At 42.9% G+C, this 26042-nt stretch overlaps 1 protein-coding gene and 1 pseudogene across 9 annotated transcripts in view; one reads left to right on the forward strand and one right to left on the reverse strand.

Annotated features, from left to right (window-relative positions):
- LOC122926156 overlaps nt 1–26042 on the forward strand; it is a 354925-nt pseudogene that overhangs the window by 195896 nt on the left and 132987 nt on the right.
- The window catches only part of TNNT1 (troponin T1, slow skeletal type), a 44141-nt gene that overhangs the window by 13653 nt on the left and 4446 nt on the right, over nt 1–26042 (reverse strand). The window contains exons 2-10 of one of the 9 annotated variants that reach the window (XM_044281710.1): nt 18716–18760; nt 17682–17695; nt 16525–16539; nt 15062–15097; nt 11670–11696; nt 7784–7813; nt 3579–3600; nt 1680–1734; nt 1308–1424 (exon numbers count right to left, since the gene is read on the reverse strand). In XM_044281710.1, coding sequence (XP_044137645.1) covers nt 1308–1424; nt 1680–1734; nt 3579–3600; nt 7784–7813; nt 11670–11696; nt 15062–15097; nt 16525–16539; nt 17682–17695; nt 18716–18744 — 345 coding nt within the window. In that variant the 5' untranslated portion in view covers nt 18745–18760. Of the gene's footprint in view, nt 1–1307; nt 1425–1679; nt 1735–3578; nt 3601–7783; nt 7814–11669; nt 11697–14981; nt 15028–15061; nt 15098–16524; nt 16543–17681; nt 17696–18715; nt 18761–26042 lie in introns of those variants that run through there. The other 8 variants (XM_044281709.1, XM_044281711.1, XM_044281712.1 and 5 more) reach the window with 8 other exon arrangements.

The raw sequence follows: 26042 nt of genomic DNA on the forward strand, positions 1-26042 counted from the left end.
TCGCTTGTGTATGTTGTTGTCTAGGCCTCAGGGAGATGCTGGTTCCTTCATCTGGGAAGGACCCAGTAGTCTCATTCCCTGCCATCACTCCTAGGGACTTCCAGGGTCTCCAGGGCTAAGGTTCTGGTGTATGAGTATTTCCACCTTCAGGGCCTACTCATACTGGCAGAAGTCAGGGAGAGGTCTAGGGATTCTTAGGAGGTCACCATCCCTCTCCCTTAGCTTTGAGGCCTAGACTCCAGTCTATTCCTTCTGTGTGTTATCTAGTGTTATCCCCTCCCCATTATCCGTGACAGCGACCTGGTGTTCTTCTCGGGAAAGCCTATCCCCACTACCAGGGGTACTGTGAAGAATGAGGGATTCACATAGACAACACCCTTAGAGGAGATAGGATGTGTAGCATGGTGGGTTCACACCCGCTGGTTTATGACACCTCTTCTGTACCTGTTCTGTTCCTGGATCCACTCTGTTCCATATTTAGCCTAGCAGTGCTATAGCTGCATCTAATAGCTTAGCAGTGCTAAACTGCTTCTGATCCTGTCTGTTCTATGTCCAGTCTGGCAGTGCCTACTGCTTCTGATCCTGCCTGTTCCATGTCTAGCCTGGCAGTGGCTACTGCTTCTGATCCAGTCTGTTCCATGTTTTGCCTGCAGTGCCTTACTGCTTCTGTTCCTGTCCTGTGTCTGTCCTGCCTTCATGAGAGGGCTCCTAGGTTCTCCAGAGGGAGGATCTCTAGTCTGTGTGCAGCTCTGCCTGAGACCCCCATGCTCCCGTTCTGCATAGGGTCCAGGCATCTGCGTGTTTACTGGTTCCCGATTGTCGTCTGATGCATGCCCTGTGTTTGGTTGGGTTACAGTCCTGTTGTCTGTGGTTCTTTGAAGGTAGCGGCCAAGTGTATCGCGACCTTCCTGGAGGTGTGACCACTTGCTCTTCGCCCTCTCTGTTTTGTCTCTGGTCTGGCCTCTCCGGTCCACTTGGTTCTGTGGTAGTTCTACCACTATTGCCTAACCTGTATATGTTACTATTATGTTCCTTTATTACATGTGTAATAAAGTATTCTGTTGGTTCCTGGTCTGTGCCGTGTCCTGTTTGCAAGACATCCCGGAGGTCTGCCTTGGTCCTCCGGAACGTGGCACATAAATTGAAATGAAACAGTCCTAAAAGTGTTTTCTGTGCCCATTCTCACGCTACAAAGAAGGGAGGTGACACATATTCTGTACTTTTTATGTACTCTTTCACATAACTCCATTTCTTAAAAAATACTAAACCACACATTTTCTATTAGGCAATCATATAAATGGACCTACTATTCTGTCCTTTAGGCCAATTAACTCTTCTTCTTCCTTTTTGCGTTGTTCAAAATGGACATCTATTAATGTCTGGAGTTCCAGGAGATCCTTTTCCATCCTCTTCCGATGAATATCCTAAAATGGAAAATGATGACAGTATGCAACATTATTCATATATGTAACATTTTTAGAGGAACATTGAGGTTACTGTATTTTCTTGAGTTTGAGGTGATTCATATATCTGGATATGTTTAGTCTCAACTCAATATACTATCACCATGTCTTACTTGTAAAAAGCATGCCTCTAATATCCAATGTCTTCCTGAAAAACTAACTTTTCTAAATGAGAATCCACAATAATAATTAGAAATGTACACTGAAGTGACTTACATCAAAGTCAACTCTTTCTCCCTCTGGAATTTTTGGAGGTACAAGCTGCATGGGTCTGTGAATAAGATAAAACATGATAAAGCAATATTGCATCTTACCATGTTATACTCTTATGATATAGAGATATCAAACATTGCAATAATAATATATGACCTTGAAACTAAAATTTTTCTTATTTCTTAATTCTAGGAATCCTGTGTTTGCAGGGCAATCCCACTTTTATTTGCCAAAAGTTGTTGACACTAAATTATAATAAGTCCAACATTTTCTTGCTCAAACAGATTTACCACCTAAAACAGTTGTGTGACAGGGATCTGACTGCTGTGACCCTCAGGATTGCAACAATGAAGTGAAAGAAGTCCTAAGAAATGGCCATGCACTTTTTTTTTCTGTTGGCTCTGCTTGGTATTCTAGGTAGACACAGGCAGCCATTTACTATATCTAGACCACCACTGAAATACTAGTGATATGCCACCAATATCTTAAATTAGACAGTCTCTTTAAAATATTTTTTTAAATATATATATATATATATATATATATATATTTAATATCCTCCAGATAGGCCAGTGATGTCACATTCATCGGTCACATGGCCTAAGTGCAGCTCAGAACCATTCGAGTGAATGCAGCTGAGCGGAATATCAAACACAGACCCTATCAAATGGACAATGCTGAGCTTGGCAAGCTGTGAGGAGGCCTCGGGGCTTACAGGAGTGTCGCGGCCTCTTCAAACATCTGATTGGCGGGGGTGCCTGTGTTGAACCCCCACTGATCAGGTATTGATGACCTATCCTGTGGAAAGGTCATCAGTATCAAACACCTTGAAAACCCCCATAACTAGAAAAGCCCTGAGTATGATAGAGTTATTATAACATATGGTTTGAGTGAATATGCATTATCACTGATAGTGCCAAACTTTCAAATATAATTTAATGACTATTAAAATACCATATTGCAGTCAGTGAAACAAGATAATACACTGTCATAAAATAACAAACATAGCCAAGTATCGTTACCAATATCAATGTCAACTAAGAGTCATGAAATGGTGCTATAATGCAAGGTAGGGGGGGGGGGGGGAATGATAAAGCACCAAGGGGACAGCCAGATACCATCTCACCTTAGAAGACTTTGGGGACTACAATCTCCAATCAGAGTGTTTGCCCCAAAAAGGACAAATACACACTGGAAGTTATTTCTGCAGATCCTCTGATATTCCAGTTAATAAAATGTGCCATATGACCCAATGCATAAAACCTTATCGAAAAGCTCTGAACACTTAAAAGAGTTGAACACACATAGGAACTTAAGGCAGATCCCAAATTTGGTAGAACAGAACAGATTTTAAAGTCTTCTATTGAAGAATTCTGATAGACAATGAAGTGGTCCACGGAGACTTATTCAGTACTCCCAAGTTTGAGTTTGAGAATATTGTTATGCTCATTACTTTTAAAACATATGTTGCCTCGATTTACAGCAATATGATACTTTAATTAATTTTTCTTAACTGCTGTATTTTAAGGTTTGACAATTATAAAGTTGTAGCTAGACAATCCTTCACTCGGGGCGAAGGTTCATTTTGCTGTCCTAGCTCTTTATTTAGTATGGCAAACCAACACCCAGCCCCTGAAGTACATGCCTCACCAACCTACTTTAGTAACACACCTACAACAACATATTTATATTTTTGACCCAATTTATCCATGTGTTAGCATGTTCGTGGCTATTGCATCCCATAAAGAAAAGGTCTCATGTCATCAAGCTGGGATGGTCTACCAATGTTCTTTAGTTTATGGTCTACTAGGGACAAGGCTGAAATTTAACAAGATCTATTAACCAACAAGAAATCTGACTGATTGACAGTTTTATGTTTCGGCAGAGATGGAGAATGCTTACCTTGGCCTGGGGCGCTCCTCCTCTGTTAAGGAAAAGACATAACATTATTACAGTATTCAACAAGTAATGATATTTGACATTACACTGAAGCATGAGTCATGACGTAATCCTCTCCCTGTCACAAGCTATAGGAAAAGTGTTAATATGCCCTGATGTCGGATTGTACTATATAACACCACTTAATTTCCCATCAAACATGGTGTCAATTAGCACACACAACAAAAGACTAAATGGTCCTCGCCCCCAAATGCTTATGTTGTGAATTGATCCCCAGTGATTGAAGTGGCTTCATGATCTACCTGTCAGACACGTATTTGTGTGACAGCCATATGTGTTGAACAAGCTGTAAAGTGGAGAGGTTTAAGGGATGTCTTCGGTGGATCATACATGACTTAAATTTGCTTATGAGGAACTTTGTACTCAGACAACGTCATGCCATGTTTTAAGTGGGAAATGATTAGGTCTTTTTCCATAGAAGACAATTATCCGATTATATTAGGATTTCCACTGAATAGAATTTTGAATTTTGTTTGTTTTCTTTGGAGGAACCAGTCTATGTGGCAAAACTACTGGTAAGAATATCTGTTACCTGGTCTTCATCTTTAGTCCCTATCTAGTACTTAAGAAATTGATATTTTTATGATCTTGGTGGAAAAATTCATTTCTAGCAGCAAATGTAGGAAACCCAGAGCACTAAGCCTTGGCACCTTAGAGGCAGCTTAAGTGGCTGTTATAGGGCCCCTAGGCAGAGGAGACCCAGCCCCTACAATATTAACAAGCAAGACTGGACAAAGTTTGATCTTTGCTATGGGGGCCCCAAACACATGTTACACCCCTGATCAAGGTGCTGGCAGCTGATCTGTGACTTACGGTACATCTGTCCCTTTAGATATCTACATGAAGAGGATCTAAATTATCAGTTTTTTTTCCTCATTTTTCCTTTAGAACTATCATCTTTTTTCTTTGGTTTAACTTAATGCATATGTTTTTCATCCTTACTATTTGACTTTAGAATTGCAGGACATATTTTTTCAATCGGCTCCATTATAAATACCATATTGTAGTCAATGAAATGAGATAATACACAGTCATAAAATATCATTGCATGTCTGACTTCTCTAACCCCTAGTGATCAGCTTACATTGTTGGGGAAGCCATGTCTAGTTTTATATTTCCTACACAGTGGACACTGCTAGGGAAATACAGCATTTCATGGCTGTCGTTCTGACCATGGATCCTAGTGGAGTGGCTGTGTTTTAAAGCAGTGCTCTGCTCAAGTGTAGCCACCTCTCCATTGAGGTGCAAAGGTTAGTTTCATGCTACAACATTAAATGTTGTGATCTAATGATAAAAACACTTATTTCTTTATACACTGCATATCTCAAATGGTTGAGTATGGAGAACAACTAGTTAGCATTGGCAGTGTCTGCCTAGTTTTCCAGATGGACTTGTCCCACCTACTGGTCAGTACAGATTGTTTTTAGCTGAAAAGGCTAAAGGCAAAACCTGCATGTGAGAGCAACTACCAAGAAGGCCAAAGAGATGCCTGATCCAAGAAACACCATTCCCAAAAAGCTGCCAGAGAATCTATGATCTCACACCCCGCAGTTTGGGAATTGCATAAAGAGTTAATGAGAGTTGCAAGCCTGTGGTTATTTAGCAAGATTTGCACAGTGAACTTAGAGTGAGACTCAGGATTACCACCATCATTGCTACTGCCTGTACACAACTATAGGGAAAATACTATTCTATGCTAAACCTCAGAACTGTGATTTGCTGCTATCTGTACTACAACTCCCATCATCAATTCAGTAAAGAGAAAGACTTCATTTATTGCCACCAAAGTGGCCTGATTATTGACTCCTCCATCCATCCCCCAACCCTTGCATATGCCCTCCTGCCTTGTCCCAATGTACCTAACATCAGGGGCACCCCAATGCCAACCTGGCAGGAGCCCCCAGAAAATCCAAGGTATGTGCTGAGGGAAGAAAGATTGTGCCCTCCATTCACTGCACAGCTAGAGGGAGCATTGGAGTGAGGACAGCCTGTCACGCTGGACAGGATACAAGATACACAGAATACAACAGAACAAATGTCTAGGCAAGAAGCTGGGAATAAAGGTCACCTCCTGACAAATCCCTACCAGCTCTCCCTAGACTTCTATGCCCACATTCAGACCCTGAAGGTGGGAATGAACGTGTCCTCGTGCCTAGGCTGAAGATTCCCTAAAATCCCTAAGATGGTGAAAGGGGGAAAGAGGCAGCCTGCTCCCTCAGGACCTGGAGGGGGCAGGCGTCTCTCTAACAGCCTAGACAGACAATAACAAGAAAACCAAACCAACTTATGTTGTACTGAGCAGGAACAGCAATCCTTCCTTCCTCTGAACAAGACAGAAGCTATAACCCGCACAGGACACTGGGAGTGGGCGTAATTCAAGCTCATACCAACGACCCCACCCAGTGCACCTGAAGGGAGGCGGATACAGCTCAACTCCAAAACAAGAACAAAAGTCTACACATGTGCTGCTAATCTAGCAGACCTCCGCACATGACCTGAGCAGGGCATGACACAGCCACTGCGCACCACTCATGAGTGTCACAACTATCACTCCCTTTCTCTCAGCTCACTCCCTGCAGGTTTTACAAAGGCAAATTGCACTGCATATTCCGCTGCAGAAACTTTTGTGGTTTCTGCCGCAGTCTTTCACTTTGAATGCCGCAGATCCAATCGTGGTGTAGCCCCAAATGACACTAAACTGAATGGACACCCCACTCAGCTTCCAGCGGCGTTTGTCCGCAGAACATGCTAAGAAAGCAACAGGCGGTGGATTCCACTCAGCTGCCTGCAGTGTCAAAAGGCTCTGTGTGAATGGGGCCTGAGAGGATTTACAAGATGTAAATATTATAGCTACCAACATAGAAAGTATAGCTACGTGCACTGGTTGCCAAGCACATGGCTTATCTGCTTTACTCAAATACATGTTATATTAGATGCATACAGTCAACCTTTATAAAAACTATACATGAAATTGTTTTAATAAATCAGCAAGCGGATGTCAGGACGCAGAGCTCCAGTCTATTAGTGTAAGAGCCGTCCTGCCTTCAGGCGTGCTCATTGATCCTAGAACATGAATTCATTACCCTGCACACAAACCATCCGCAAGAAGGAAAGAGGTCGGGATAGTAAAGTCGTTTTATGGGAACAAACACACTGACACAGTCAACATATTGGCTTTGAAGATGTGAAATTGCCTTCAGCTCTGTTCAGTATAAAGGAAATGCCATGTCTTCTAAGCAGTGGCAGGAAAATTGAGAACGAATTTGCTTCATATTATGTTTTTAAGTATACACATTAAAAAGATATAATAAAAATAGACTCCACACAATAGGTCATAAGCAACTAGGAGACACTTGCAATAAGCAACACATAACCTTAAAGTGAACTTTTAAGTTGTTTTTTGTCCCCGATGATTCCCAATCATTTTACTACAGGGGAATGTATAAAAAGTGTTTCCACTCCTGTGGACCATCTAATGACATTCCTGCCTCAAAGAAGCTTGGTATAGGGGTTGTAAAGCATCCTATAAAAGGGAAAACCTCTTTAATATTGTCCAGATTTCGACAGCTTTGGAGAAGATCTTTGCCCATTGGTTGCTTATCTGTGAAGCTATTGAGACCTTACATTAGCACCTAGGATGTCCATGGGCAGTGTGCTCATAACTGGCATCCTGGTAAGGAACTATACAGCATAAACCTTGTTAGATAAGAGGGTATCCCGGTCTAGTAAACCTCAAAGATTAATACCAGTTAGATGCACACATAAAAATTCAGGAAGAAAATTTGAAACAATCATTAAAGGGTCATTCCAGAATTTTACTATTTATGGTCTATCCTCAGGATAGACCATCAATATCAGACCAGCGGGTTTCTGACACCCCTGCCGATCATCAGCTTCGTCCACCGTATAGCTGACAAAGCTGGTTACTGCATTGTTTCCCTCCCGAAATGAATGTGAGCAGTGCTGCAGGAACCAATTCGTTCTAGCGTCTGAGTCACTTGGGAACAGCTGATCCATGGTGGTGTCAGACCCCCACCGATCAGATATTAATGTCCTATTCTGAGGATAGACCATTAATGGTAAAATCCTGGAATAACCATTTAACAACATAACTCCCTATAGTTTCCTGATGCAATATTATCTATTACCTTCTACATGTTCTCCATAATCCTCTGTAACTGCAGAATGGCATAGCAGAAAGCAGGATGGCAGGTGAAGCAGGCAACAGCAAGACGGCAGAGAGCAGCAGCAAGGCAGGTAGACAGGTGGCAAGCATGTGGAAGATACAGAGTTGAAAATTCACAAGCTGTAATATATACTGACATAATAGCAACACAGATATAAGAGGATGATGCACCAATTGTCTGAGAGTACCGATTGTTAAAAAAAAAAAAAAAAACAGTACCGCTCATTAGACAGCTATAACACATTAAAATTAATGTTGAGCAGAGCAGTTACGAGTTTTGGAGGGTCAACTGTCAGCTGGACGAGCTATCTAAACTTTATTACCAGCCTTATTAGATGTAGTGCACACTGCGTTATGCTGTTTGAAACTTTGAGGGAGAAACACTGCAGCTTCATCTCCTTCTTCCCCCATCCCTATACCTTGTGGTCACTGTATTACACTAGACAGAATATTTGAACATTTTTGTGCAGGGAAATTGGATCTATAGACTGCTGGAAGGTGAGAATGATGCAACTCCTCCTAATAGGATATAGTATATTACAAAGTTTTCATATATGTACATGTACTACTGATTTATGCCAAAATACAGTTATTGTTAAGTCACCGTAATGAATTTTAGCACAGCCATTGCTGCGCACAAATATTTCTGTAATTTCCTTGTCATGAAAGTAGCCGATATGTGAGGGGACAGGTTTCACTGGGACCCATGGTTGAAATTTGTGATGATTAGTGCTTCTCTAATGTCATTTCGTGGCTAAATGACCGTACATTGCAGTGCTGTCTTGTCTGTATAGGACCTCCTGGTGCTTTTTCTTTACATTTCCAGCCTATGGACACCTTTAGGGCTCATGCACAAGAACGTGTGTGCCCCGTGCCCATATTGTGGCCCCCAAACAGCAAGATAGATCCACAAGATACGGAGCAGTGCGGAGCAGAAGCACGGATCAAATGCCCACGGAAGCACTAAGAAGCGGTCCGTGCCTCTGCAACACAAAAAAAATATAACATCAGGGACCACAGACCATCTCTTGTGGACTGTGGATGGGTCCACATCCACAAACGCATACACACAGATGATGCCTGTGCATTGGGGACTGTGATTTGTGGTCCACAGCACAAGCACGGGGCACACACATTCGTGTGCATGAGCCCTTTATCACATACGTCTTTAGTGCATTACTTCAATTAATTACTTCAAATTTTGCCATGTTTGGCTTCTGCAACTTGCATGCATTGTACATAGCATGCTGCAGAAGCCAATCCCATCAGACAGACTTTCTGATGACTTTTCTCCGGTTACTTTCTTTCCTCTCCTGAGCGATAACCTGCTGAATTCTGTAGTCTGATTGATTTGATCAGAGTTCAGCAAATGATTTCTCAGGAGCGGAGAGAGAGGGGTTGGAGGTAAGCGTGATTAGATAACACTGATCCAAATGACCTAAGGGAATCCTAGGTATGGCAGTTGGACCTGGACACTAGACAGAGTAGATACACATGGCTCAGGCTTGTTCCTTTATCATTGTATCTAAAAAAGGGAATCGAGCAAAGCAGCACATAGGCCTACAGTTGGCACATACTTTAAAGGATAACTGTCACATTTAGACCCTAATTTCAATTTTCCTATATGTAGTTACTAATAACATGATATTCCAGAATCAGTTACTATTAGACTGACTTACCCCATATTTAATAAGATTCAGCCCTTAGCAACCAGTCTGCATAAAACTGCAATCTCACTATTCAGTTAAGATGGCCGCCACTGCCCTCACCCTGAGGATAATTCTGCCTGCCCTCACTAGCCAGTAACAATAGCCTCCCAAAAGTGTTAGTAACCAGAGCCCTCCCCCTAAAAGGCTAATCTCCTGCAGCACAAAGGAGTCCTCTTACCACATGTTGCTTTCATTTATACACTGAGCAGATGGCAGATCTCCCTTCCCTGGTCTGCGCTGCACCAACTCTGTATTCTCCAAGTCTGCTGAGTGAGGGAGCGTCTGCCAAGCGCAGGGACAGGGAGAAGTGCACACAGCCCAGGCACTGTTATCAGCTGCTGGGGAGGACCTGGCTGTAATCATTTACTTACAGTCCCTGTGTCACGACCCTTGGTCATGGTCGTGACTCCTTGGGAGCCGCATGCAGTTGCCCGCGGTTTGGTGTTGTGTCAACCGCAGCTGGGGGCACTTAGTTGTTAGCCTCAAGTGCGGTTGCCGCGGACAACAGGTATGTGTGCGGTTGCCCTTGGCAACATGTGTTTGTGTGCACGGGGTTATTGTGTGTATTCCCCTTTTAGTTGCTGTCTTCCCTTCCCTGGTGTGTGAAGGGTTAACTTCCTTCCTAGTGTGTGTGTGCACTGGGTGTGTCTGACTGTGGGTGTGGCTACTTGGCCCTATAAAGCCTCAGTGGAAGGCAGTAGTCAGAGAGGGTGCTTCAGCCATGCTTGCTGGAGACATCCTCCTGGTTATTTACCAACTGCCAGTGAGGGCTACCCTTCTGGTCATACTTTCACGGCTGGGGATGGGGGAAACCCTCAGCCGTGCGGTACCCGTAGATGTTTGGTCGCTGCTTGGCCAGGACCACAGGATCAGGGAGCAAGTCACCTCCTAAAGCCTCCCTAATCTGACCCTAACTCCTAGCGGCATGAGCCGACCTTAAAGGTAGGAGGACTCATGCTCTGGAACCTCGGGTCCCTACTAACCCTCCGCAGGTCCCTAAGCTAGGAGCTGGGTAGACTACCTGTTCCTCCTGGACATGGAGGAACAGGAGCCTAGAATGGCCAAGCTGTAAATAAGGGGAATCCAATACAACTTATGGCAGTGGCAGGTACGTGGAAACTACAACCTCACCTACCTGCCACAGACACACAGCCTGGAACCCATGTAAAAGTGCTGTTGTCCACAACAACAGAAATGACAACAGCACACACCATACATCACACGGGAAACCAGGAAACCATAAGGTGCAATAAACAAGCAACCACATACACGTAAACATCACATCAGACAAGGTAACATTTTATGACCAGAAGGGTGGCCCCCACTGGCAGTTGGTAAATAACCAGGAGGATGTCTCCAGCAAGCATGGCTGAAGCACCCTCTCTGACTACTGCCTTCCACTGAGGCTTTATAGGGCCAAGTAGCCACACCCACAGTCAGACACACCCAGTGCACACACACACTAGGAAGGAAGTTAACCCTTCACACACCAGGGAAGGGAAGACAGCAACTAAAGGGGAATACACACAATAACCCCCGTGCACACAAACACACATTGCCAAGGGCAACTGCACGCATACCTGTTGTCCGCGGCAACTGCACTTGAGGCAAACAACTAAGTGCCCCCAGCCGCGGTTGACACAACACCAAACCGCGGGCAACTGCATGCGGCTCCCAAGGAGTCACGACCATGACCAAGGGTCGTTACACCCTGGCTGTCAGTAATCTGACCTTGCACGCTGCGTGCTTCTGCGTCCTCCGTCCTTCAACACAGAGGACGGACCATGCCTAGCAACCTTTTTTAAGCACAGGTAAAAGTAGGCAGTACAGGGAACAAAACTGTGGAATTAAGGGGCAATTGAATACACAGTGAAAAGTTTAAATAGGGCCACCAAGGTGATATTAATCACCACAATCCAATACTCCAAAAAAATAATAATACGACAGTTATCCTTTAAGCTCATATTGGGCAGTATTATTAGATTACTACTTACAAACCCCTTTATATATAAGAGGCTGTTTGGAGCGCTATAGCTGCTGGTGCATTTGCTACACCTTACTTTATCCATCTCCAGTGACTGGTTAACCATAGTGCGGTAAGCTAGCTATTGTGCAGGGAACATGGAGCACGCATATTACCTTCTTCAGCTTCTTCTGTGGGTTCTTCTGTTAAATCATCATAGCAAGAGCAATGGAGGCAGCGACAGAGCAGCAGATCATAGCCAAGCAAGAAAGACAGAAGGAAGAGGCTGAGGTTTAACATGTGTTAAATGACAATAGACATACGATTATAAAATCTGCTCATGCCTAGATGCCTAGAAACATGGGGGGGTCATTTACTAACAGAAATTCACCTATTTTTGGCGTATTTCTGGCGCAGATTGCAGCACAAAGGTTATTTGCGCCACAATCTGCGACTTTCCTTCGCTCACGTAAGGTCAAAAAAAATGTACCTGGTGTGGGCAGGGAAGGGGATGGGCCGGCAGGTGTAGAAAATGAGGAAGCTGATGTAGGTTTAGAATGGCGGTGGATGCCCAAAGTTATGTAGAGGCAGGTGCTTCTTCATAACTTCAGCGGATCCACTACCAGCGCACGGGGTTATTAAGACCAGCGTCTAGAACGCCGGTCTTAATAAATGACCCCCATGATCTATTGAGCTTTTTACCAAATTACCTCACCAGTATCCAACTTGCTGAAGCTGAAAAAATGGATCATGCGGGATCAAAGAGATAATAAAACATAAGCAGTTTTATATAAGCAATAGACTTACATTTGGAATTGAGATATAATCTATTTGTATTGACCTTAGGCTATGCTCAATATACACTCACCTAAAGAATTATTAGGAACACCTGTTCTATTTCTCATTAATGCGATTATCTAGTCAACCAATCACATGGCAGTTGCTTCAATGCATGTAGGGTTGTGGTCCTGGTCAAGACAATCTCCTGAACTCCTGAATCTCCTGAAACTGAATGTCAGAATGGGAAAGAAAGGTGGGCTACAACAGCAGAAGACCCCACCGGGTACCACTCATCTCCACTACAAATAGGAAAAAGAGGCTACAATTTGCCTGAGCTCACCAAAATTTGACTGTTTAAGACTGGAAAAATGTTGCCTGGTCTGATGAGTCTCGATTTCTGTTGAGACATTCAAATGGTAGAGTCCGAATTTGGCGTAAAACAGAATGAGAACATGTATCCATCATGCCTTGTTACCACTGTGCAGGCTGGTGGTGGTGGTGTAATGGTGTGGGGGATGTTTTCTGGGCACACTTTAGGCCCCTTAGTGCCAATTGGCCATCGTTTAAATGCCACGGGCTACCTGAGCATTGTTTCTGACCATGTCCATCCCTTCATGACCACCATGTACCCATCCTCTGATGGCTACTTCCAGCAGGATAATGCACCATGTCACAAAGCTCGAATCATTTCAAATTGGTTTCTTGAACATGACAATTAGTTCACTGTACTAAAATGGCCCCCACAGTCACCAGATCTCAACCCAATAGAGCATCTTTGGGATGTGGTGGAACGGGAGCTTTGTGCCCTGGATGTGCATCCCTCAAATCTCCATCAACTGCAAGATGCTATCCTATCAATATGGGCCAACATTTCTAAAGAATGCTATCAGCACCTTGTTGAATCAATGCCATGTAGAATTAAGGCAGTTCTGAAGGCAAAAGGGGGTCCAACACCGTATTAGTATGGTGTTCCTAATAATTCTTTAGGTGAGTGTATATGCAGTACTTGCCCAATTGCCCATAGGCTATATCGTAACCAATGCATGCCTAAAGTGGGGTAACCACAAAAAACATCAATATTGCATAGAGCTTCATATGTCAGAGATATATATTCAGCGTATATAGGGAGACATTTTCCTACCAAATATACCAAAATATAAAGTGTGAACAGGGACTTACTGTAGGTTACATTAATAATCTGTGGCTTTACAGTAGTTGTAAAACTGCAACTCCATATAACTAAAATTTGCATTTGAATATTTTCCATAACTGGTTTGGCCGCTGTATATGTCATCAGAATTGTTCTGTTTGGGACCAGCTTGGTCATAAGTAGACCAGGGCATTGGTGGTGGAATCAATCCCCATGAAGAGACTGCATCAAACCAAAGCAAAGCATATGAAAATAATACAATATGAACTAAAATTAGCAATCGGGAAATGAATCCTCTGCAAGGACGTGCCCAGTGATACTTTTATTTCCTGTTGTATAATGAATGAGCTGTTAGTACAGAGGTCCCTCAAGATACAATATTAATTGGTTCCAGGAGGACCACTGTATGTTGAAACCATTGTAAGTTGAGTAATCGTTTCCAAAGCCCCGAATGTCATCCAAGATAAGAGAAAATGAAGATTTAAGAAAAATAAGCAGATAACTAAGACAGAGAAAACAAGTCCTTACATTTAACACTCAGGAATAGTTACTAACTAGCAACTAATCCAGCTATTTTTCCAGAGAAGTGGCCTTAATTGGTTAGATTTGGGTCTGAGGCATTGTATCTTGAGACTAGTTTCAACTTACGATGGGTCATAAAAGAGCATTGTATCTTGAAAATATTGTATCCTGAGGCCATTGTATCTTGAGGGACCACTTTAGTAAGTTGTTCAATATTTCCTGTGACATTGCCTGTCATTACATAACTCCAGTATGATCTGCTCCCCTCTTTATGTTAGGGTACTTTGGGCAATGGGTGTATGTGGACATTTTGACCCTGTTGCTACTATGTAAAGCCATCAGCTCCCTATTTTATTGCACTTTGAAGGGTTAACTTGCACTATGGTTTATGCCGTTATTTACACTTATAATGGTAAATTGCATTTTATATGTTTATTGTCATATATCCTGCTTATGATGCCAGATTGCAGTGGCCAGGCTTGAGGTGCCCCAAAACTGTCAAAGTGTCACCACGCGTTGCTATCCGAAACACGTCTCTTGTACGGTCATGCTTCTGCTGCTTGGAACTGATTTTAAAGTTTGGAATAAAAGCTGTCAGTTTTATGAAGAATTCCGTGTTGGATCTTATTCACATGTGCAGTTTATACGAGGCATTGTGCCTGGTTTATCAGGGAATTTCCTGGCTACAGACTCCAATGTGAGCATGCATAGACTTGAGGCATTCAAGAGTCTTACCATGACCCGTCCATTAGTGCCTGCTATAGCTAGCCAATTACAGCATTATCATCCTGGCTTCCTTATGCATGTCTATGTGCAGTGCTGACAGCTAGGTCGATAAAACACACTTTTAATGTAGAACTGTTGTCAGTACAGGTTTGATACTTCAAGGGTGCGACCACATGGCGCGGCCAGGATCCATTCGGGTTACGGACCACAGCTGGCCATGACCTGAGCGGATCGTGTCAGCGCCGTCTGGTTGTACCCTAACTCTGTGCAATAACTTCTTTTCCCAGCATGCATTGCTTGCTTTATCTACCTGCATTGCGTGAACACACATCTTCATCCATAATATAAGTAATGTCCATATGGTATAACAGGAAAGCAAAGCATTAGTACCTGCTGCCTCCTCCTCCAGTTCAGACTCTTCAGCCACTGCCCAGCACAAAGAAATAGCGGAAATAGCAAAGGAAACATATCAGCAAAACAGCAGCAAAAGCATTATGGTAAAAAAAAGATCCTCATTCACACGTATATGATGACATTATTGACAAGATGGTCAGTGGTTCATCCATGAAGATGTCTGTGAAGGATCCATGTTAGGTTGATTTGTCAGTTTTTGCCCTCCATGTGTCATCTATATTCCAAGGACATTGCTTTGGTGAAAATTAATTTCAAGAGCATTTCCAAGCAACGATCAGTAAGAAAATGGACGAAACACGAATGCCATCCATGTTGTGTCCGTGTTTTTTTACGGGCTCATAGACTATAATGGGAGTGAGGGATCTGTGAACATGTTCAAAAATAGGGCATGCTTCCGTGAAGTTTACCCAACCCTCCAGACCATTGAAATTCACGAACGTAAGAATACACACAATAAATTCAATGGGTACATGTGCTTTTCGTGATTCACTGACTTCACTGGCGTCACCATTGCTCTTGCTTCACCCAAGCAGTGTCGAACCAAAGTCCCTTGGACCCACCAGAGGAAATGATTCTGAGGGCCCACCCTCTGTATATTAGACCTTTAGGGCCCTCCCTCTTTTACTAGGGGTCCATTATTGTCAGAGTTTGGGCCCACTGGTACTCTGGTGGGCCAGTCCAGCCCTGAACCCAAGATCTGCTTCTTTCTGTGGCCAGCTCAAACCTCTCTGCCTGGTCCTGTCAATCAAAGCAGCCACAGATGGGCAGAACACAGAAATGAGTGGAGCTTGGGTGCAACTAGAGCAATGGTGACATCCTCATTGACCAAAGGCCTAATTCGCATATTAAGAAAAAGTATCATAACTTCTGTACTGAACCTCAGATCAACTAAAGAAAAACTGCGTTTTACTTAGATGAACCACAACTATGTGTTTGTGCAAACAGTTGGATAGGGAGACTGCTGGTAACAGATTCCCTTTAAAACCAATTCAACTTGATAGGATCTGTTAAAAAGGTTCTCCACTAATATTTATTTGGACAAAATGATGATAACAGATAAAAGAAAGCTTGTTATGAGCACCTGCGCCTTCTCAGCCCTCAGAATCAGACATAGTTTGTTTAGCTCATGGGATGCATCCTAAGAAGTCTGAGACAGGCTGGCTGCTAGGCCCGGAAAGCAGATATAAATGGCTGCAATTGACAGGCACCATGTCCCTTGCAATCAGGTCACATTTTCACTGTCAGTCTCCTTTCCCCGGAAAATAAAAATGAGTCTAATCTCCAATAACAGAAAGTGAGATTTTCTATCCCCATAATGGATAACATTTTAAGTTGTAAAATATACACCCAGAAAGACATTTTATTTGTCCTTGTCTGTGTTGCTCATTGGGTTGTATGAAGATCTTTGGGTCAATGATATGCGTGAAATATACCCTCACCTTCCTCTTCCTGTTCTTCTTCGATTGTTAAAAGAGGAAAAAGAAACAAAGAAGAAAAAGATTATTTTTGCATTAAGAATAATGGAAATAAATTACGCCTAGAAAATAGAATGGAAGCCCCCTACCATCAACCTTCATATGCCCAATTAGAGCATAAGGAGTTAATAGTCTAGTCTAGACAGAGAGCTTCATGTTGACACATAATCACCCACAATTTACCTTGTGATCATGCATCACGTTATGGGTTTTTTAATAATTTTAATGAGGTCTCTTGTAACTTTCTTCACCATAAGAAAACATTTGTGTTGCATGTGAGTCATGATGAAGCACCACCCACCATATGGTATGTACATAAAGAGAGATATGTTGTATCTGTGTAGTGAATGATCCAACACTACTTATTTGACTCCTTCAAGGGGATAGGCCACCAATATCTCATCTGCGGGGGTCCAGTGGATTCTCCAGTAGCTTTGGCATTGGAAGTCGGCTCCAGAACTTCACAGTTCTGTCCATTAAGTAGGGGATAGAGCTGGTAACTGCAACCCTGTTCCCACTGAAATGGATGGGAGCAGCTCTGAGGTTACCAGCTCTATCCACTACTCATTGGACAGAGCTGTGAACTTCTGGATCCAGAGCTACTGCAGAACTGTTTGGTGGAGGTGGAGGGTGTCTGCCCCCCACCGATCAGATATTGATGATCAATCCCGAGGATAAAATCTCAGGAAACTCTTTAATTAACTAATTTGGCTTCTCATAGCAATAGTATATATCTGACTTTTATGCAATAAAATGTGAATCTATTTGCTAATATTGGCAGGAATAGCTGTTTAGGATAAATTCTACTTCTACTCTAAATAGCTTTGACCCTGATGGTCTTGACTGGTTACTGGTCCATTGATCAACGTTTTGCTGTGTAAAACATGGCTACCGTCTTTCGACTTGTCCACGGGTTGTTTGTGGTATTGCAGCTCTGCAACCTGTGGACAGGTGTGATGCATTTTGCAGAATAAAGCAGCCATGTGTTTGCAGTCCTGGACAACCCATCCAGCACTGCAGTCTACAGCCAACCTGGATCGGAAGGTCATAATGATGGTAATAACAGTAGCATCATATCATACTATTCCTATGTAATTATAGAGAATTAAAAGATGACTTACCCTCCTGCTGCTCCCTGTGTGGTGCAACAACAGAGACAGGTGAGAATAGAAAGAACACAGAAATAAGACATTAACCCAGGATAAAACATAAAAAATTAGAAAGCAATGGAGACATATTATTGATGGGTTAGTGACCATATTTAGTGTAGATGCTGGGCAGAGTAATGTTGACAGTGTGCCTTCATGTAGTTATCTGTCTCCTGATGAAGAGCCTATGTTCATCTGGAAATCTTAACAGTTGGGAACAAACTCTGTAGTATTGTACGTGCAGGGTCAGATCTGGCCACCATGCAGTCCACACAATTGCCTGGTTCCCCCTGCAAAATAACCACTTTCAGCTGCATTCACCATAAAGTTGAACACAATGGTGAAGCAGGGATCAGTCAGCTCCCTGCCCACCATCCACCCTGTGACTGGTGGTTTGGCGCTGATTGGCACAATGAAGTAACGCCATTGCATCTCTGCCAGACAGACAGGAGTAGATTTACAGTGAGAGATCTGCTGCATTTGACGTGGAAATGTGGCTAATTGAGTATTCATTTTGGAGACACTAAAAGGACACTGTATTGTGGGTACTTAAGGGCCCCTTATCGTGTTGGGGCACAAATGGGGCATAATGATGCATTGGGGGCACAGAAGGGGGCATAACTTTGTGTTGGGGCACATAAGAGGGTATATAAGGGGGCATCATATTGTGTGAGGTGCACGTTAGAGGGTGTCATACTATGTGAGGTGCTCATAAGAAAGAGGGTCTCATACTATGTGAGGGGCACATAAAGGGACATTATAGTGTATGTGGGGCACATAAGGGGGCATTATGCTGTGTGTGTGGAACATAAGGGGGTCACCATATTAGCAATGTGATGAGTGGAGCTAAGCAGTGCTACAGGTCAAAGGCTAGCAGTGCAACTGGGGACCCCCACAATAATTTTGCTTGGGGTCCAGAAAATGCCAAATCCGCCCATGTGTATTATAAGTCTCATAAAACAGAAACATGGTACCTAAGAAACATGACAGAGCCATGTATAACTTACTCATATTCCACATCTTCTATATCAGACATTATGGCAGAAATTCACCTGCAGATAAAGAACACATACAGTATATATCAGTATATTAATATATCCCGAAAAACATACTTTCATCCAGAATGATGTTGATTTAAAGGAGAACTGCACTCACAGTTGGGCTTTTTCTATAGAAGGTGACCACACTGATGCAATATGTGAGCTTGGACTTTTGTAAAAATAAATAAAAATAAACCCCAAACCCACTAGGCGCAGTGTATAGTTTGTTATTAGAGAATTTCTCTGATACAACATTTTGTTCAGAAGACCAAAAGGCCAGGGAAAGCGGACAATACTGCTGCCAGTGGTGCTGGACTGTGGTGTTTGGGCGCTTCTAGGAAGGTATTTAGTGCTGCCTTTTGGTGCTGGACTGTGGTGTTTGGGCGCTTCTAGGAAGGTATTTAGTGCTGCCAGTGGTGCTGGACTGTGGTGTTTGGAAGTTCTAGGAAGGTATTTAGTGCTGCCTTGTGGTGCTGGACTGTGGTGTTTGGAAGTTCTAGGGAGGTGTTTTTGTACTGAACTGGGGTAGTTGTGGCGCTTCTAGGAAAGTATTTAGTGCTGCCTTGTGGTGTTTGGCACTTCTGAAGATGTATGCTATGCTGCACTGTGGTATATTCCGGTGCTTCTCAGAAGGTATTTTGTGTTGCTTTGTGGTGTTTGGCACTTCTGGGGAGGTATTTAGTTCTCCATTGGGATGTTTGTCTGGTACTGCTGGGTAGGTATGTTGTGCTGCACTCTGGTATTTGGTGCTGCTAGGGGTTAATATCTGCACTGCTTGGTGGTATTTGGTTGGCACTGCTAGGGTTATTATTGATGCCAAAAGGTTGTGTTAGATCGGTGCTGTGCAGTTGTATTTGGTCACTGGTGAGGCCTGGTATTATCGTTGATTCGCTGGTGAGACCAGAGTTGAAAAAGTTTGAAAAGCCCAGTTTTACACCATTTTGACCAGTTTTTTTAATTTAATGCAGTTTTAAGTGTACATGCAGGCAGCGACCTGCAGGGGAGGTGAGGATGGGAGAAGTGGTGTTGGCTATGATGATGGCAGTGATACTAACAGTTCACATTGGCAGTCTTCCCCTCTGGTACACCCTTTCCTCCCTCGGGGCACACCCTGGTGTTGGACCACCTGCCTGGTGAAAGTTAGAGTCCCCTTGGTGTCAGGCGAGTGTTTGGCAAGGAGCAAGGCAGAAGTATAGATGTAGGGCTGGCAGATTATGTAGGCAATAATCAGGCTTGTTGATTGCAACAAATAAAGTCTCTTTACTGAGTTGATGACGGGGGTTGCAGTACAGGTAGCATCAATAGCACAATTCAAAGGTATTTCATAGGCAGTATTTTCCCAAAGGCCATATATAGGCAGCAACAATGATGGCAGTTGTGGTACTCCCAGTCTCTCTCTTTCACTAAAGACACTTTGCATTTACTCCAACCCTTTAACCCTTTCTGCAATTCCTGAGCTGAAGGAGTGCAGATTTAAGATCTGGATGCTTGAGCAATATTCCCTCTCCACAACAGCAACGTCCTTACCATAAATGGGCTGTACCTGACTGACAGTATCTTGCACATCCTTGAGGTGATGTTAGACCTTCTCAGATGGCTTGCCTCCGTCTCTCAGGAATACTCTGCTGTTGAAGTTATTTCATCTCTCAAGCCTCTGAGATAAAGGTTCTCTGAGCTGGAGGCCTGGTCCGCAGACACCCTCTCTTTCATGTCTCCTCAGACTAGACCCACTAACTAGGGGACGGACCTTGTTCCATCAGCCTAGCAACCTAACCAGTGAACCAATGTTAACCATATGAGTGCCTATATGTTTGCTATTGGGTTTACACAGTGCATAAAAAAATAACTGCTTTAGGGTAAATTCACACAAATGTAAGCGGTCCATGCAATTCTGATGTTTATATTTAGTGAATAGAAGATGAAGGGTAATAGGTTCAGTATCTTCATTCTGGATTTTGATGAGTCTGTTACATAAATGGTGTTCTGGATTATTATATACGTATGATAATAACAGTTTTATATAATCACTCATTTATCAGGCAAATAAAAGTGGGTCCTTATATAACACTTTACATAACACACTGCTGCGTTAATAGCCAGTGTATGGCTTTACTCCTATGACCTATTGCTAGGAGGCTCCTGCAGCGATAGGCTCATGCCAGACCAATCTATATGCGTGTCATCTGTAAAGCCCCTGGGTCTACTTCTGATATTTAACTGGCTTTTGGGATAAGGGTGCCTTGTTGTTCCAGAAAGGAAGAATGTGATAGTAAGCTCTACATAAATATTCCTTCTTCTCAAATCAGAAAATGCCAGATGATGGAAGCTATCTGAGGACTGGACTATTTTGAGTAGGCCCTGCTATCTAGTTATAACTTGGTATTAAATCTAAAACAGATGGGACAAAGAAACGGAATCCAGTGTTACAAGATTATTGTATGCTGATGTAAGGCGAAGGTTCCTGTATTCATCTCACAAACCTTAGTAAAAGCAAAAGCAACGCTATCAGGGGTTAAACTCATGTGTGGTCATATTCCAAAAATGCTCCATGGAACCTGGTGGACATCTCAATGTCAGGATATTCCAACCTGCCAATAATGAGGAAAGACAAATACTGGGACTGAAGCACCTCTGCGGATAATTCTTATATAATTAAAGGGGTTCTCCACTTGGAACAATTCCATTCTATCAGAAAGGTTCCCTGTTGGTCAGATGAACACATTCAGTTACAAACTTTGGGAGAAACTCAACAGCAAGTGCGCAGTTTCCCTGCAGTGCCTCCACAGGTGAAATGATGCATTGCACAGCTGTCTGGGATAATGCATAGATGTGTCAAGTCCTCCAGTCGGCTACACTCTGCTCTGAGGGTCCTAGCCTCTTAACTAGATCATTATTATTTTTTTTTACTAGAGACCTCCCCCAACCTCCATTTGGCCTTACTTGAGGGAGACTTTGTAGCAAATATCGGTAGGTTTTAAGAAAAAGAAACTCCAACAAAAATGATACCCGTAAAAAAAAATAATAATTTAATATTGTCCAGTATATGTGCATTATAGTACAGCTCAAAATATACATTGTGGTACACTCTTCCCAGATACATGTGGTTTTTACTTTTTTTGTTGTTGAGGAAATGGCAACTTCCTGTCATATATTGTAAAGTCATAGCCAATCAGCATGTCAAAATGTTAGTCAGTCCTCAATTTTCTGTGGTGAAACTTACCATAAGCTCTGTTCACATTGGGTTAGGAGACTCTTTCAGGGTTTCTATTACTTTTATTCACCATGCAACATGCATCGCCGATCTTGCCATCAAAATGGCAGAAACCTCAACATAACCTGCGAAGACCCATATTATAAGTCTATGGGGTTTGCTGGTTGACGGTCATATACACCATAGAACAGATCTGCCACAGTGCCGTGGCCTCCATAAGTAGTGTATTACATTAGTGTTATATAGTGCATGGACATGCTAGAGCCTTCAGAGAATTTAGATCCATTTGTAGCTACTTTCTTCCTGGCTTTATTGATAGGGCTCCAAAATGGATAACCTCTGTTAAAGGGGTAGCGCAGTGCTAAAATATCGATGACCTATCCTCAAGATAGGTCATCAATATCAGATCGCCGGTAGTCCGACTCCTGATACCCTCTATGATCCACCATGTCAGGAGCCTGTATTCCTCCTGTAATTAGGGCTAATATGTCAGCCTTAGTTACAGGAGAAATCAGCGATAAAAATGTAATGTTAAAGGGGTTGTCTCAGCTGGAAGGTTGGTGGCATAGATATGCCACCAATATCAGACAGGTGCGGGTCACAGATCTCTAGAATGAAGTGCCTAACGTTCAGAAGAGCGCACCATGCATGCGTGGCCACCTTCCATTAATTCCTATGGGAGAGACAAAAATAGTTGAGGGGTGCTCTCGGCTCTTTTTAGAAGCCCTATAGAAATGAATGGAGATTGCACCACGCAAGTGCGGCCACCGCTCCATTTACTTCTATAGAACTGCTGGAAATAGCCGAGCCAGTGCTCTGCTATTTTCTGCACTCCCATAGAAATGAATGGAGGGTGGCCGCGCATGCGCTGTGGACTGTCATTCTCTTTAGGCTAAATGCACACGATCGGGATTGCATGCGGATTTGCATGTGGAAAATCCGCACCGTAGGTCATGTACATTGTATTTGAAATTCACACGATGAGGATTTTTTTCCGTGCGGATTTTGACCTACGGTGCGGATTTTAAAATCTGCAGCATGTCAATTTATTTTATTTTTCCTGGGCGGATTTTCTCCATTCACTTCAATGGTGACAGTAAAATCCACATGCACATGCAGAACATCTGCACCAAATCCGCATGCAAATCCACACCAATTGTTGCGGATTGACTTCACGGATTTCCCTGCGAACACCTGCAGATTTCAGTGCAGATTTTTCGCACATAAATCCTGAACGTGTGCATTTACCCTCAAGAGCTTTGTTCTAGATATCATGCAGGTCCCGCACCTATCCTAGCGATATACCACCATTGTCCAGGTGAGACAACCCCTTTAAATGCTACTCCAAAGTTCTTAAAAAGGGGGCAAAAAGTGAAGTGTAAAAAAAAAAGAAAAGAAAAAAGAGACAAAATAAAATTTTATAAATAGAAAAACACCACTAGTCCTCAACTCAGCTCCTAGCCCGGCCCCCAGCAACCATAAACTATATATTACTTATATCAAGACGGCAGTAAGGCCTCATGCACACGACCATGACCGTTTTTCGGGTCCGCATCCGAGCCGCAGTTTTTGCGGCTCAGGTGCAGACCCATTTACTTCTGAGGGGCCGCAAAACATGCGGACAGCACTCTGTGTGCTGTCCGCATCCATTGCTCCTTTCCTAGACCCCGCAAAAAAATATAGCATGTCCTATTCTTGTCCATTTTGCGGACAAGAATAGGCATGTCTACAATGGGACGCCCATTCCGTTCCGCAAATTGCGGAAAACATACGGACGGCTTCCGTTTTTTGCGGATCCGCGGTTTGCGGACCGCAAAAAACGTCACAGTCGTGTGCATTAGGCCTAATGGAAAGAGGGCTTAATTTGAAAAGATATTTTTTAGCACTTTGTACAGCATACAAAAATATGAAACACTGTCAATTTTAAATTTTTTACATTTTGTAAAAATTGCATAAAAATAAAGAGCCATGTATCAGTGAAAAAAAGAAAAGAAAAAAAAGATTCAAAGATTATTTACATAACTAAATGGAAAAAAATATAGGGTTTTCAAAGCTATATGTACTGAAAATGTGTCTGGTTCGGAGGGGGATGGGGGTAAATGGTCTTGAACTGGTTAATAAAATGCATTAGAAGTTTATGGAAAAGGACTCGTTCAGCCATCCGGTCATCCAGCTGGTGAGCGGCGCAGGAATAAGATGGAAGTCATGGGATCCAGATGCAAGTGGGAAAGTTTATTGTAAAAACAGCGGTGGAATGCTCTTCCTATGTCACTGGTCAGATCTCAGTGGGGTTACCTCTGCTCCAACATAAACACCAATAACTATATTTAACAATTCCCCATGGCATCCAGAAGCTGCCTTATTTATTGACCAAGGCATATTTGGAATGGGATCTGAATATGTCATTAAAGCAATCCGAAAATCTCAGGGTACCATCAGAACCTCCAGACCAGAGGAACGAGCCCGACAGCTGCTTAAATGTCAGGTTTATTTTCATGTTCTGCTATTGTGTCCTAGTCCTTTGTAATCTCACATCTCTTTAAATATAACACATTCCTCTCCCTCCTGGGTGCCAGGGACGTGGGCTCTCTGCCTTCTGCACTCATCACGAAATCACACATCATCATCACATTGCTCAGATAAACCCCATGAATCACCACCATGTGCACAAACCTGCAGTTTTCCATGTCACTTTATCTTGTCGAGCGCACTTGAGATTAAAGAAGACCAGCCTGCTCTCCTGGTATTTATATCTTAGTGAATACTTGACTTCTCTATGTACGGTACTAAGAATTCTGGAGCAATTCTGGACCCTTCCCTTATTATTCCTCTTAACTATAAGGCCTCTTGCACACAAACGTTTTTTTTTTCGTTTCCGTTCCGTTTTTTTGTGTTTCATTGGTGGTCCGTATGCGGAATCATTCACTTCAATTGGTCCGCAAAAACAACGGAAGGTACTCCGTATGCATTCCATTTCCGTATTTCCTTTTCGTTCAAAGATAGAATATGTCCTAATATTGCCCGCAAATCACGTTCCGTGGCTCCATTCAAGTCAATGGTTCCACCAAAAAAACAGAATGCATCCGTATGTCTTCTGTATCCGTTCCGTTTTTGCGGAACCATCTATTGAAAATTTTATGCCCAGCCCAATTTTTTTGTGTACTTAAAACTGTTTAAACATTATTGTATGCTTCCATTTCCGTTTGCGATCTGCAAAAAACGAATCAGAAGCGGAAACCAAACGGAAGAATAGAACAGCAAAACGGAATGGAAACACTACTGAAACAAAAACCTGGAAAAACGGATCCGTTATAAAACGGACCACAAAATACTGAAAACGCCATACGGTCGTGTGCAAGAGGCCTAAATAAAATCACAGCTTGGCCTTCTCTTTGTTAAAGGGGTGTGTCCCCACACGGTCAGGTACTGCCCGCAGCACTGATTAGACATTGTCAGGTTGTGTTGGGAATTTCAAATATTCATACATTTCTAGGAGGAATAAAAGAGGAATGTCACGATGCAGAGTTGTAAGAGAAGGCGCTTCAGAAATATTTTCTGAAGGACTCAGGTATTTATTAAAAGAAACATTTCAGGAGAGAGGACAGGGGTTCATTGAGGAGGATGGACTTTCCATGACTTTGTATTTATAAAGTTTAGGGCTCATGCACATGGCTGTTGCCGTTTTTGCAGTCCACAAATTGCATATCCGCAAAACATGGCCGTTTTCGGGAATGTCCTAACCTTGTCCTCAAACCGGACAAGAATAGGATATGTTCTATTTTTTTTTGCGGGGCCACGGAACGGACTTACGGATGCGGACAGCACATGGTGTTCTGTCCGCACTATTGTGGCCCCATTGAAAAGAATGGGTCCGCATCTGACCCGCCAAAAATGCGGTTTAGATGCAGATAAAAACCACGGTCGTGTGCACAAGCCCTTAGAGGGTAATGACATTGCGATGTGAACTGATTGCTGACCGTTCATTTGAATGCAATGCTGCATTTACTGCAAAGTTCATGCAGACTTCTAGACATAATTTGTAGCTACAGCATGGAAGATTTACAGCATGGAGATTTTACAACT

Source organism: Bufo gargarizans, chromosome 2 (genome assembly GCF_014858855.1).
Source record: "Bufo gargarizans isolate SCDJY-AF-19 chromosome 2, ASM1485885v1, whole genome shotgun sequence".
NCBI lineage: Eukaryota > Metazoa > Chordata > Amphibia > Anura > Bufonidae > Bufo > Bufo gargarizans.